This window comes from Mus pahari, chromosome 5 (genome assembly GCF_900095145.1).
Source record: "Mus pahari chromosome 5, PAHARI_EIJ_v1.1, whole genome shotgun sequence".
Lineage (NCBI taxonomy): Eukaryota > Metazoa > Chordata > Mammalia > Rodentia > Muridae > Mus > Mus pahari.
In genome coordinates this window covers 32,802,857-32,815,453 of record NC_034594.1, presented here as the reverse complement: position 1 = coordinate 32,815,453, position 12,597 = coordinate 32,802,857, and the positions used below count along the sequence as shown (strand labels likewise).

The following is a 12,597-nucleotide window of genomic DNA, read 5'->3' as shown; positions in this document are numbered from 1 at the left end:
CCGGACTTAGTAAGAAATGCTTAATGACTTCTTATAGCCTCCAGCCCGGCGTTCCTGCCAGATTTATGAGTACCAGGACTTTTACTAAGTCACGCTGACAGCGACTCATGAAAAGGTGTCCAGACCAGATTCAGTAGATCGCACTGTGCCCACATTATGCCGCATTTTAGGAAAGGGTTCTGTCCTCGGTTAGAACTTGCTGCCACCAAGAGAAAAAGGGTAGGATATACTGTCATTCTATTTTAGAAAAACTGTCACCAGACTTAAAAGGTAGTGGCCTGAGAAACCTTCCATTTTCATGGGGAAAGTATTTTCATCAGAAGTCAGAACACCCGCAAAAACAGCACTTGATTCTCAGTGAAGTGTATTTGGTTGTACAGTTTAAACAACAGTTCCATTTACCATCCCAAGTGAAGCACCTGTGGCATTCTATAGCCCCAGATTACTAGGTCAACTTCCAACTTTCTGAATAGCATGTACTAATTATTGCATTTTGCTTTGTTTTTGTTGGTCTGGCTTGTGAATTTGTTAGTACAATCAAATGGATGTATTCCAAATCTTTCCTCTAGCTAAACTTTAAAACTGTAGTAAGCAAAGGCTTTACAATTCAAGGCTGGGAAGGGCTTGGATCTTTGCTTTGATGAGTTAAAAAACCACCACCACCACCAGGTAAATCTTATCACAGACTTATACTAAACTCTAGGAGCAGGTACAAGTAAATTCATAATTACAATATTGAACTTACTTTTTAAAAAATGAGACCTTTTTTCAACGTGTAACAATAAAGTATCACTTTTGTGCCAGCCTGGTCAGGAGAACATCCCCGAGATACTGTGCTCAATGGCCTCATTTACAGGTAATTGGGCTGCTAAATTTGAATGAATTTAGTCACAGAGCTAAGTGCCTCTGACTAACATTAGAATGGGCCAGGGAAACCTTGAGTCTGGAATCTGTTTGGTTAAATGCCAGAAGACAAACTCATTTGTAACCTTCGGGTGAATTTAATAGGAAGAATTTTTCAATACTTATTCCTTACGTGTTCCACTTAGATGCATGTATGTGTATGAAATATTATAAAAATCTATGATTCAGATTCTTGCAATGTTGTCCAGGCTGGCCCTTAACTCCTGGACTTCTTTTGTTAGCCTCCACAGTAACTGGGACTACAAATACCCACTCCCAAAGTCTACTTGGACTTTATCACACATTCATCTGGACTTTTCCTTTACGGCAGGTACTTTCTTAGTTGTAAGGGCTAAAACTTTAAGATTAACCCTCGATCTTCAATGCAGGTAATTGAAAGGTAGAGAAACAGAAATGCACACAAAGCAGAGTAACCTGGAGAAGGCTGAGTGGTTTCAATGGCTGATCTGTAGCCTGGTGAGATCATGGCCTAATTCCCTGGTTTCTGTATCTGATTCCTTTCCAGTCTTTGGCTTGGAAGTGACTGGACTCTAGGTTACTGAGTCACACATCACAGATTGCTAGAAAACCATTTAAAAGCCATCAGAACTTGTTTATTAACTTGTGAAAAATGTAATGATGCTGAAGCTAGGATAGTGAGTCTGCTGGTCTCTCATCTTTGTTTTCAATAAACCACAATGAAGATCAAATGAAGATTATATGCAGAGGATGAAAGCAGTAGATATAAACTTAGTGCTTTTAATGGATAATATTTCAAGCTTGAGGTATTACTTCCCACTTGAGTCACATACCAGTCTCAAATCAGTCATGCACTCTATGGCCACCTGCCTTTCTCCTTTCCAGTCTTCTTTAATAATCAATTCCATCTTTGTGAGAAAAATCCCCGTACTATAGGAAATACTGTTTGTCTGGTTTCATTTTTGAAGGATGTTTCTCTTACATTTGCTGAGGTAGTATACTTACAACTTGTCCTTTAGGTTATCTTCTTATTGCAAAAGATAGAGAATACATGGTCTGAAGAACCCTCATTGTTCTAGTCTTCACTACCATTGATCTCCAAAATTCATCTTCCCAAACCAAAATTCAGTAGCTGGTAAACATTAATACTTCAATCTTGGCAACAGCTATTCTCCTTTGTCTTTTGAATGTAAGTGGAAATCATAATCACATTTGTCATACTGTGACTACTTCATAGGGTCTTTGAGGTTAATCTGTTGCCTACTATCTATCAAAATTCTCTTTTAAACATAGAATCACGCTTTACTGCATGCAAGTGTTATTTTATCCATTCATCTTTTGATATGGGCATGTGGATTGCTTCTATCTTGTGGCTATTGTGAAGAATGCTGCTGTGAACATGTATGTTCACACATTCATGTTCCTGCTTTTACTTCTTTCAGCTCTATACTTTGTTAGTAAGTTTTTCATCATTGTCATGAAGAACACTTTCGAAGGATGAAAGGTTGTTTCGGCTCATCATTCCTGACACTTCAGTTCATGTATGGCTGACTGCATTGTTTTAGGACTGTGATCAGGTGGAAAACCATGATGGGAGAACATGGTAGAAGACCATGCTCACTTCACTGTTAGCTGAGAAACAATAAATAAGGAGAACCAGGCTGGAGACAGGATATGCGGCCCCAGGGACCTACTCTGAATAGGCGCTATCTCCTAGGAACATCTTGCATGGCAATCAAGCCTTTAGCACTGACCTTTGGAAGAACATTTTAGATCCACAACAAACAAAGCAGAACTGCTGAATCAAGAAAACTAAACTTCTGAGGAAGCTCCCCACTCTCAAAGTGTGTAGAGGCCATGCATGTATGGAGTAGGGAAGGGAGAGAGTGAATCTCTACCCTTCCTGAAGGTTAACAGGGCAATGAGAGAAGCACATAGTTTGAAGAGAATTCATGAGAGGAACATCTGTTTCAAAGGATCTCTGTATTTTCCCAGGAAACAGTTAATGTTAATACATTTTTTCACCAATTTGAAATCTAGAAGATGAAGAAAAACACTCATTTATCCTCATGATAATATGGTCAACCAAAATACAAACTACTTGAAAAATCTGTTCTGCAAAGTAAAAATAAGACTGACAATACAGCTATTTACATGGAAAAAATAATTTTATTCATTTTAGAATGTTATTTTCTAATTGTAATTTTTATGTTTTGAGATTTTTAATAAATATATACTTATGCAAAATGAAAAGGCGAAGACAATTTAGCTTGTATGTTAAATTTAAAATTATAGAAAGTTAGCTAGGCATAGTGGTACACCCTGTAATCTCAGCATTCAGGACTCAAAGCAGGACGATTTACAATTCAACAGCAGGTAGATAAGATAGGCTAAAATACACAAGATAGATTTTTGACAAGAAAAATTCTTAGCTTTGTTTTAGTAAGTTCATTTTGTTAAGTGTATGAAAGGGAAAGCCATCACGTGATAGCTCATGTTGAAGATCTGAGGTTTTTGTGACCACAGAGTGAATCAGTGATGTGGCCATCAAATCAAAACAGCCGAGGTGATAACAGAATGAAAAAAGAAAGTCTCATCTCATCACCTCTTGTATTTAGCTTGCACTCTATACAATAAAAACAAAGTAGTTCTTAGAGCAATCCTGCAAGTGGGAGAAATGTGAGACTGTATTTTATGGACAATGGTAACATAATGCTTATTCAATACTGTTAACAGTTTAAACCAGTAGTTGGAGAGTTAATTGATGCAGTATAGGAATGACAATCTTGAAGTCCTTTCCTAATTCAGTGCTGCGCCATTACATATCTACAAGGGTAACTCCCATAGATGCCTTTTCGGTAGCTGTTTTAATGCTCTCTTAGAATCTACAGTTTGGTAGACAGTAACACCATAAACCAAAAACCAAAAAAGGAATGTGACATGTCAAAACCACACAGGAGTCACTTTGGAAAAACATACAGCAGTGAAAACTGCCATGAAGGAAATAGGAAAGCATTATTAAGGCTCCACTTAACTACCATTCTTAAGATACACTGACAAGCTAGAGAGATGGAGCAGGAGTAAACGGTGCACATCAACGTTCCAGTCCAAGCATCCTAGTGAGACAACTCAAAACCCTGTAACTCAAACTTCAGGAGACGGAACACCCTCTACTGGCCTCTGCAGGCACTACAGCCCTGTACACACAATCATAATTAAAATCTTTAAAATATCTACTATGAATGCTGAAATTAGTGGCTCATTTACACAGAAGTTGCCAGAGTGTCTCCGGACTTCATTAGATTTCATTAGGTTTTACTGTTACTGTGACAGTGTGGCCTTGCAGTCACAGCAAGTGGCCCTCCTCTCCTAGCCTGGCAAGTGCTGAGGTTTTAGGTGTGTGCCACTGCATCCAGATTAGGACAGTTATGTCCTAAACAGTTAAAGTGTACATTTATGAAACTGGCATTTTTCAGGTTTAACACAACCATTCAACTGGAGGTTCAGGCCAAATTACGGAATCGCTTCATTTTCTTCTTTATCCAACAGTGTCTCATCCATGAAGTGCAAATTTGACCACTTACCATTTTATATGCTACTGATTAGTCTGAATTACTGTTTGGCTGTAGTAGCTTCCCAACTATTCTGTTTTCTATTCTCAGCTTATTTACAACAGCAGTCAGTGAGCTGTGAATAAAATGAATCCCTCTCATTTTTTGTGTAACCTTTTCACGCTGCCATTCTCCTCTTTTCCCTTTGCCAGTGGCCTTCTTGAGTTTCCTCAAACACATTTCTGGTGTTCAAGAATCCGTTACTATCCTTCCTGGAAATCTTTTCTAGACTGCTGTACTTTCTACTTCTTATTTAGCAGTATTCAGATGTATTCAAATGCTGTCTCAGATGGCGCAGGTCTGCTACATGTTAATGTCCATGCATCCTGTACCATTACCTCCATGGTATTCCTCACTTCTTCGAGTACCTGTAAGAACCTCTACAGAAGGCACACGTTTTTCTCATTTACAAACTCTGTAGCCTAAAACAGCATAAACAAGCAAGCCCTCATGTAGCTACGAATAAATATTTTTTAAAGCGTTGAAAGTAGAAAGCACAGAAAATAGGAAGAGAAATTCCTATTTCTCAGTATGTGTAAAAATACAAGNTTTCAAAAATGAAGTTAAACTGGCAGTTAAATTAATGAAAGCTCATGCCTTTAATTCCAAACCTGAGGAGACAAAGGCAGGTGGATCTCTCTGAGTTTGAGGCCATCCTGGTCTACAGAACAAGTTCTAGGACAGCCAGAGCTACACAGAGAGACCCTGTCTTTAAAAGAAAAGAATAAAGAAAAAATGTACTTAAACAGAGGAACATTTTTAGCTAACTTTATAAATCTGAAACATGTCAGTGTAGTTTTGATGACTGTCTTGGAAAGCTTAAAATAATCTTACACCAAAGAAAACTTTTTATTAAAGCATCAATAGCAGTTATTTAAAGATACACAAGAAAAGACAAACATACAAAGGCGGTATCAAGCAAGTGATTTCTAAATTCAGTACTTTTGAGATATGAAACAATGATCACTACCCTTAACTCTGTGTATTGCCACAATTGATTTATAAGTTGGTCTACAACTGTCGTCCCTCTTAAGTTACTGAGATTTTCAGCTTTATATCATTTTAGAAAGGTATTACTTCTCTTTATACAATTAATGCTAGCAACTATAGGNAGCTTCCCCAAGTCACAAGAATTCAATATAGTTGTTGCTGTGAATATAGGTACCATTTTGGGTCATCTACACTAAGACTCACACATTTAAAGGAAATATTAATGGGCAAACCAAACTGTGGGGATGGAGAGTAAGAGACTAAGAGCAGACAATGTTATCTGTTACTTCAGATAACACTGCTGACAAAGAATTCATTACTTAGGTCTGCCCACACCAGCTGGCCCCATCTTGTATTTCCTTTTCTGAAGAATGATAGACTTAACCAACTAAACAATAATTTTCAGTTACTCAAGACCTGAAGTGCTTGAAGTAAGTTATTCTCTGAACTGGTTTAGCAGCTTTGCTTCTGGAAAAGCAGTAAAACCTACTTTNTTCCAAAATGAGCATGTTGACTCAGAGCCTACTGTAAGATGCCTATCTTCTTCTCTTAGAGCAAGAAATGAAGACAAAACCCTCACAAACCCTGTAATGTAGTAAATGCAACCATTACCTCATTTATCAATGCACAATACTAAGCCAGAAACCCAAGAGGACATATATTAGGAAGGGGCTTGTGCAAAACAAGAGGGTGTGTGTCATATAAAGCAGACTGCACAGTAATAAGAACANGTACACAGGAGATTCTGCTTTCTACAAGTCTGCTTCAACTGACTATGAAGGAATGATTGGAATGTTCTTTCCCTAACAGNATGCTCGCTCACTATAAGCTGGACCTAGTTTCTTACAAATCCCACATTTCCTTGGATTTAGTTACTGTACTCTTATCATACTACCATCAACTTATAAGCTGGGCCTGCCCAGCCTGCCTGCAAAACCTCCCTCAGAAATATACCAAGCAAATTAGACAGAGGCATCCTTAAGACAGCTTATGAAGGAGCAGTACTTGGCCCTCCAATGTAAATACCTCTTAGTTCACATTATCACAGAAACAGTGCAGTTCATTAACTACTCTTTCATTACAGGAGACCCAGTAGCTCTTAACAGTTCTCTTCAGTTGCACAAACATTTCAATACTTATTAATTCCAAAGATCCGAACACCATGCAGCTGTGGCATTTTGGGNATAAGTACACTCAGTAGAGAAGCTGTGTTTAGGATGAAGTGAGCTGGATCATACTTTGTATAGAAACTTGCCAGAAAGTATCTGCAGAGATAAAAAATTAGAATACATNTAGCATGCCAAAATGAAATTACCTAGAATTGAAACACATTACAAAAGGGGTGAATAAACATGAATGCCTGAAAATAAAATCATTTTGATACTAAAATAAAATGAAACCTCTTGGTTTGAGATTTAAAAGCGAGGTGCACATCTACATTTCTGCAATGTATACAGGGACACACTGATGTCTGCCATGGTTGACAGCAGATGGCTTTCAAATACATTTCACATGCCCAGGAGATTGTAAGTGCAGGTCATGCACAACTAGTGCACAGCATTGGAAACTAGCTTTTGTACATGCAGAAATCAGAATCTTTGAAAGAAATACACATTCAGTCCCTCTTCTGATGTTATGATCTTCTTGCTATAGCAGAGCAGTCTATAACCAGTCTATCTGGAAACTGAAAGATTCAGGTGAAAATCCCATCAGTTTTGCTATTACAGGACACAGGAAGATCTTTTCCTCTAGTTTTATCTTATAAAACAAGTTTTATATAATTTGGCTAGAAAAGAACAGCTACCTCCACAAATGAAAACAAGCCAGAAAACTGTACACATCTTTTTCAGAATTTTCTAACATAAGAAATTCTATAGTCTTCCACTTAAACCATATTTCTCAGTTAAAAAACTATTTTATGTGTATGAATGTTTTATCTGTATGTGTATCTGTGAACCACATGCATACCTGGTGCCTGCAGAGGACAGAGAAGGCCACCTGATCTCCCTACCCACAAAATGGAATTACAGACAGCTGTGACTGGCCATGAGGATGCTGGGACTTGAGCTCAGGTCCTATGGAAGAATAGCTAGTGCTTTTAACTGGCCAGAAATCTCTACAGCCCCTATTTCTCAGTTTTTGCTGCAAAATCTTTCTTCATGCTTTTAAATACTTGAAGACTGTCGTATTCTTTCATCACTGAACAAAGTGACTTTACCCACTGTACTCGGTAAGCCAGCAGACGGACGTGCCGCTGTTACCAGGGTGATTTATAATCAGATACATCTCGGCATGTTTTCGCCTCACCACACTTACTTGTAATAAAAATTAATAACACTGTGTAGAGTGTATGGAAATTACCCCACTCTTAAAATAACCTAGATGACTCTCTGAGGAAATGCAACTTCAGGCAGAATCAGTATAAAACAGTTTATTTGCTAAGGTATATGAAATAGNCCTGGAATAGAAGACAGAAGCTTCCNTTTAATCCAGGCTCATGATTCAATAGTCATAAGATCTCTGCCAATGTAACATACATGAATTTGTTTCTTTTTGCTTCCTCTTGAGACGGGGTCTAAGGAGCTCTAGCTGGCCTAGAACTTGATCCNCAGGCCAGGCTGTCCTCAAACCCATCTACTCCCACGGTACCAGCGTCAAGGAGGTGCTACCCTAGCTGGCTGGAGTCCATTTCTTTATCCAAGAATCTGTGGTCATNGCATGTACAAATCAAAGCAAACATGAGAGCACTTTTGAAGATGATCAGGNCTGGTGATGCAATTGACTTANTCTGCAGGATGCCCTGGATCTGGTCTCCAGTGCACAGAAGGAAAAGGAAAGAAATCTATACTCTATAGATGGCTTAAAAGTTACTTCTTTAGTTATACAAGGAATTCAATCAGACTATTTGAAATAATAACTTTGGGTCAAAATGATATTTTGAAAACCAGGAAGACTATATATAGATAGATCTTGGCTGACTATTTGGTATATCGCTAATTGAAAATTAATCATATGTCAAGTATTTTTATGTATATTATACTACAATCTATTTTATAGATGAGGTACCTGAGACTTAGAAAAAAATGGCCAAAATAAAACCCACAAGGGCCTGAGAAATGTCCTAATTGTATTGTTTCTCTAGCATGTGCAAGAGCAATGCCATACAGCTTAAAACCAATATAACTCAAGTCTAGCCTTTATGCCCATTATTACATTTCCTTCTGTTAGATTATAGAGACATTTTCTTTTTGAGTTTAATTTTTACATGTGACAAAACTCATTTCCAAAAAATTAAAGTCTGAAGGAAAAAAGCTATTCCTTTATGATCCTTTCTCTTGGAAATGTCCTTACTGTGAATATATCTATCCAAAACTTACCTATCTTACAAAGTCTTTTTACCTAATTCAGACTACACTGATACTATTATAGATATAGTATTATGCATGAAGCTATAGTGTTAAAATTAAGTTATGTGTGATACATATCATGTACAAACTACTGCCATATTAAAAGCAATCTACGTATTTATGAACTCTTAAAAGGGGAATTATGTATTTATTTCTCAATTATACCTATATAGAGCCAAGGGAGAAAAGAGGAAATGGTATTTTGTTTAGAACCAATTTGAGCAAAAGCACAAAAACAGGTAAAAACTGGTTAGGAATAAAATATTCAAATGCGGGGAAGAATTATGTAGGTACCGAGAGGAAAGTAGAATCCAATAGCTGTACAGTGTATCTGACTTGTTTTTTAGAAACTCATGTTAAGTGTCACTAAGTCAGCTACCATCACTTTGATTTTTAGGGGAGGGGTTAGGTATGGGGTACCGAGAAAAGCTCTATGTGGCCCAGCACAGCCTTCAACTGGCCACATGGGCATGACCAAGTTCTTGAACTTCCTGCCTTGACCTCTTAAGAGCTGGGAGTGCAAGTGTGCACCATCATGCCTGGTTTCATGTGGTGCTGTGGAGCAGACTCAAGGCCTTGTGCACGCTGGACAAGCCTTGTCCCACTGAGCTTCATCCCCAGCCCAAGCAAACCAAGTGAATGGATGATACAGAATTCAATCCATGTTAGTCTTACAACTAAAGATCTGACCAAGCTTGAACTGAGCTATCAGAATAGCTCTGTAGTCAATATAATTATCATCAGCAAAACATTCTTTAGAATAATTAATTCGATATGTGATACAAAAAAGTAGTGTACTCATATTTTCCTTAGAAGAAACAAAGACATGAATGTTTTTATCTGTGTATCTTAGAGTGTGATGAATAGTACTTCTATCTGTATTGATTCAAGTAAAAACTGGTTTCTTACTAATTTGTTAAAAATTGTGCCTGTAACTTATGACTCTACTTACTGCCTCTACTTGCTGATAAACGTTCTTAATAAAAGTCAATTAAATCTGATAAATAAACACTATTTTCTTATCTAATCCATAATCTCTTAACACTTCTACCACTTACAGAATTATTGGAGAAATTGTGAAAAACTTCCGAGAAGATGTAAACTGTACTCCATAGTCGAGCTGTTCCCAGTGAGTTAGGAGTCGTGCTCTACCCTGATCAGGAGTCTCAAAAGGCGTTCCTTTTACTGCATGCAAAAACACATACATCCCCTGAAAAGCAAACAACAGAGGGAATCAAATGCAGAGTTCATCCTTACAATTAAACATCATGATGGTTCTAGGCTATTTGTGAAAGAGTATATGATTTAAGCTAACAAGTTAGGTTTTCATAAAATAGTGAAAAATGATGTTCAGTATCTATGAAGTATGAAGCTTTCTGGGGTATGTTTCATTTGTAGAAAACCAGTATATGGGCAACCAACAGGAACATGTTCATTAAACAAATATGAACATTAACATATACTACCTCTGTATTACTGCACTCTTCACAAGGACCCAGCCTAAATGCTCATCAACAGAATAATGATAAGACAAAATGTGATATATATATATATATCTCATAATAGTTTTATTCACCACTAGTGAATGAACAAACAGGCGCGTGCACGTGTGTGTGTGTGTGTTTCATCTAATTGACAAAAACAAGATAAATTGTAAAAGGAAAGAGATAACAGGGTAATGAGAGGAAGATAAAATATTGCATTTTCTAACATATAAAATCTAGCTCTGAGTATATCTGCATATGCAGGACATGGATGCAATGGGAAAAATATGACAGAAGAGCAAGGGTTGAAAGGGAGGAGGGGATGAAAGGCTACTACAAGAGGGTGGGAAGAAATGACAGAACATGCATATTTTCTCTCATATATAGAATGTAGATTTAGAAACATATATATGACATCAAAGCATAAGGGGGCTATTAGGGGAGAAACTGGATGGTTGCAGGAATATGGGATGGGACAGTATGAGCAAGGCATTAGTATTTGTATGCCAGATGTCATAGTGAAACCCATTATTTTGTACATTGATTTAAAAATTCATTGAAAATGTGTAATAAAATGCAATTTGCAGCAAGCCCTTTACTGACTGAGCTGAGAAGGTGGACTGCCAGGTCTGTGTTCATTCAGAGATGATACACCTAACCCTCAAGAGACTGGAGGCCCCAGGGAGTGGGGAGGTCAGGTAGGGTTGGGGATGGGGAAATCCACGTGGACACGGGGGATGGGGAGGAGGTATGGGATGTGGAATAGCTGCAGGGTGGAGGTGGGCAGAATAAAATATAGAGTGCAAAAAAATAAATTAATTAAAAAAACAATAAAAAAAAGAAAAAAGGAATAAAAGGAAAAAGAAAAAAGAAGGTAATTCGGACAGAAAATTTATCCAACAATACCTAAGCAGTTGTGGAAAGAACATATGTTTCAAAGTTTTTAACAGATATTTAGTGGGTGGCTTATGTGTAGCGGACCTAGAACACGTATGCATATGAAACTGAACAAGATGTATCTCTAGCCTGGGAAGAGGGCTGGTGAGTCGAACAAAGAAAGTCTAAGCAATGAGAGGCAGGGCAGAAACCTCTACACACCTCACAGCCAGAACATTCCCCAATTAGGCGCATGCATAGACTTCGGCCCTCTTTTTAGTGCAATGGTCTGTTATTTGCGTGTTTGTTTTCCATTGGCCCCAATACCTGAGGAATAAGACCTAGCAACTATTAGACACACTGGAAGATGATATTAAGTCAAGGTGTGTATATATCATCAATGCCAAGAAGACATTTTTACATACACTAAAAGGAACATTGAAACACAAAGTATGTCCTTTAAAGTCTCAAGAGTATATAACCTCTCAAAAATTAAGAATTATGCCATTTGGGGTGATAATGTTCCCTCCAAGAGTTGTAAACTGTCTAAGAAAACCCTGACTCCAGTCACAGGAAACCACCCTTTAAGGTGTTGGTCAAGAGTGTTCAAGAACCTTTACCACTGATCTTTGCCACTTCCCAGAACTTTTAAAGTCCCATTGCTGAATACACTACACATTTCAGATACAGGAATTCAGCTGGAACTGACCTGGAAGCATTCTTGGCTGGTTAGGTCTTGGACTCTAGAAAACCTACTACTGCCACTTTCCTAAAGCAGAGAAATGTCTAACTGCATTCTTATCCTTTTATACCCATAGTAAGTATAACTCTCACTTCATTAAGTAAGCTCCCTTTTGCAGCAGACACCATTCCACAAATCCAAATCTTGTCAAAATGCATAGACCAACTGCTTGTAGGGTATCCAACATCTATAACACAATCCCTACACTGAGCTAGCTCAGGAAACACTGCAGCAGAGGATGTGGAAAGACTGTAAGGGTCAGAGATCCAGGGTATCTGCTATAAGATAGTGTCTTCTATACACAGCAGAGAAACTGCACTCATGATTTCTCAACAGTATGACTGCCTAAACAATGTAACAGCAGTTGATATGCCAACATGGGTGGTGTTGAGGTTTTGGCTTTTACTGTCTACTGTAATGCTAAGTGAGTCTCCAAGACCTGGAGTCTGCATGTAGCCCCTGGGACCGTGCCCCCACAATAATTCTGATTGGTGAATAAAGATGCCAACACCCAATAGCTGTGCAGAAGAGACAGAGGTGGGGTTGAGGTTTGCAGGCTTGGAGAGAAAGGACTCAAGGGGCAGAGAGAGAGAGAGAGAGGCCGC

General features: G+C 38.1%; 1 protein-coding gene across 1 annotated transcript in view; it reads right to left on the bottom strand.

Annotated features, from left to right (window-relative positions):
• Window positions 1-5,318: 5,318 nt before the first annotated feature.
• The window catches only part of Ormdl1 (ORMDL sphingolipid biosynthesis regulator 1), a 12,571-nt gene continuing 5,292 nt past the window's right edge, over window positions 5,319-12,597 (bottom strand). Inside the window, exons 3-4 of the mRNA XM_021198647.2 lie at window positions 9,949-10,100; window positions 5,319-6,748 (exon numbers count right to left, since the gene is read on the bottom strand). Coding sequence (XP_021054306.1) covers window positions 6,613-6,748; window positions 9,949-10,100 — 288 coding nt within the window. The 3' untranslated portion in view covers window positions 5,319-6,612. The remainder of the gene's footprint in view (window positions 6,749-9,948; window positions 10,101-12,597) is intronic.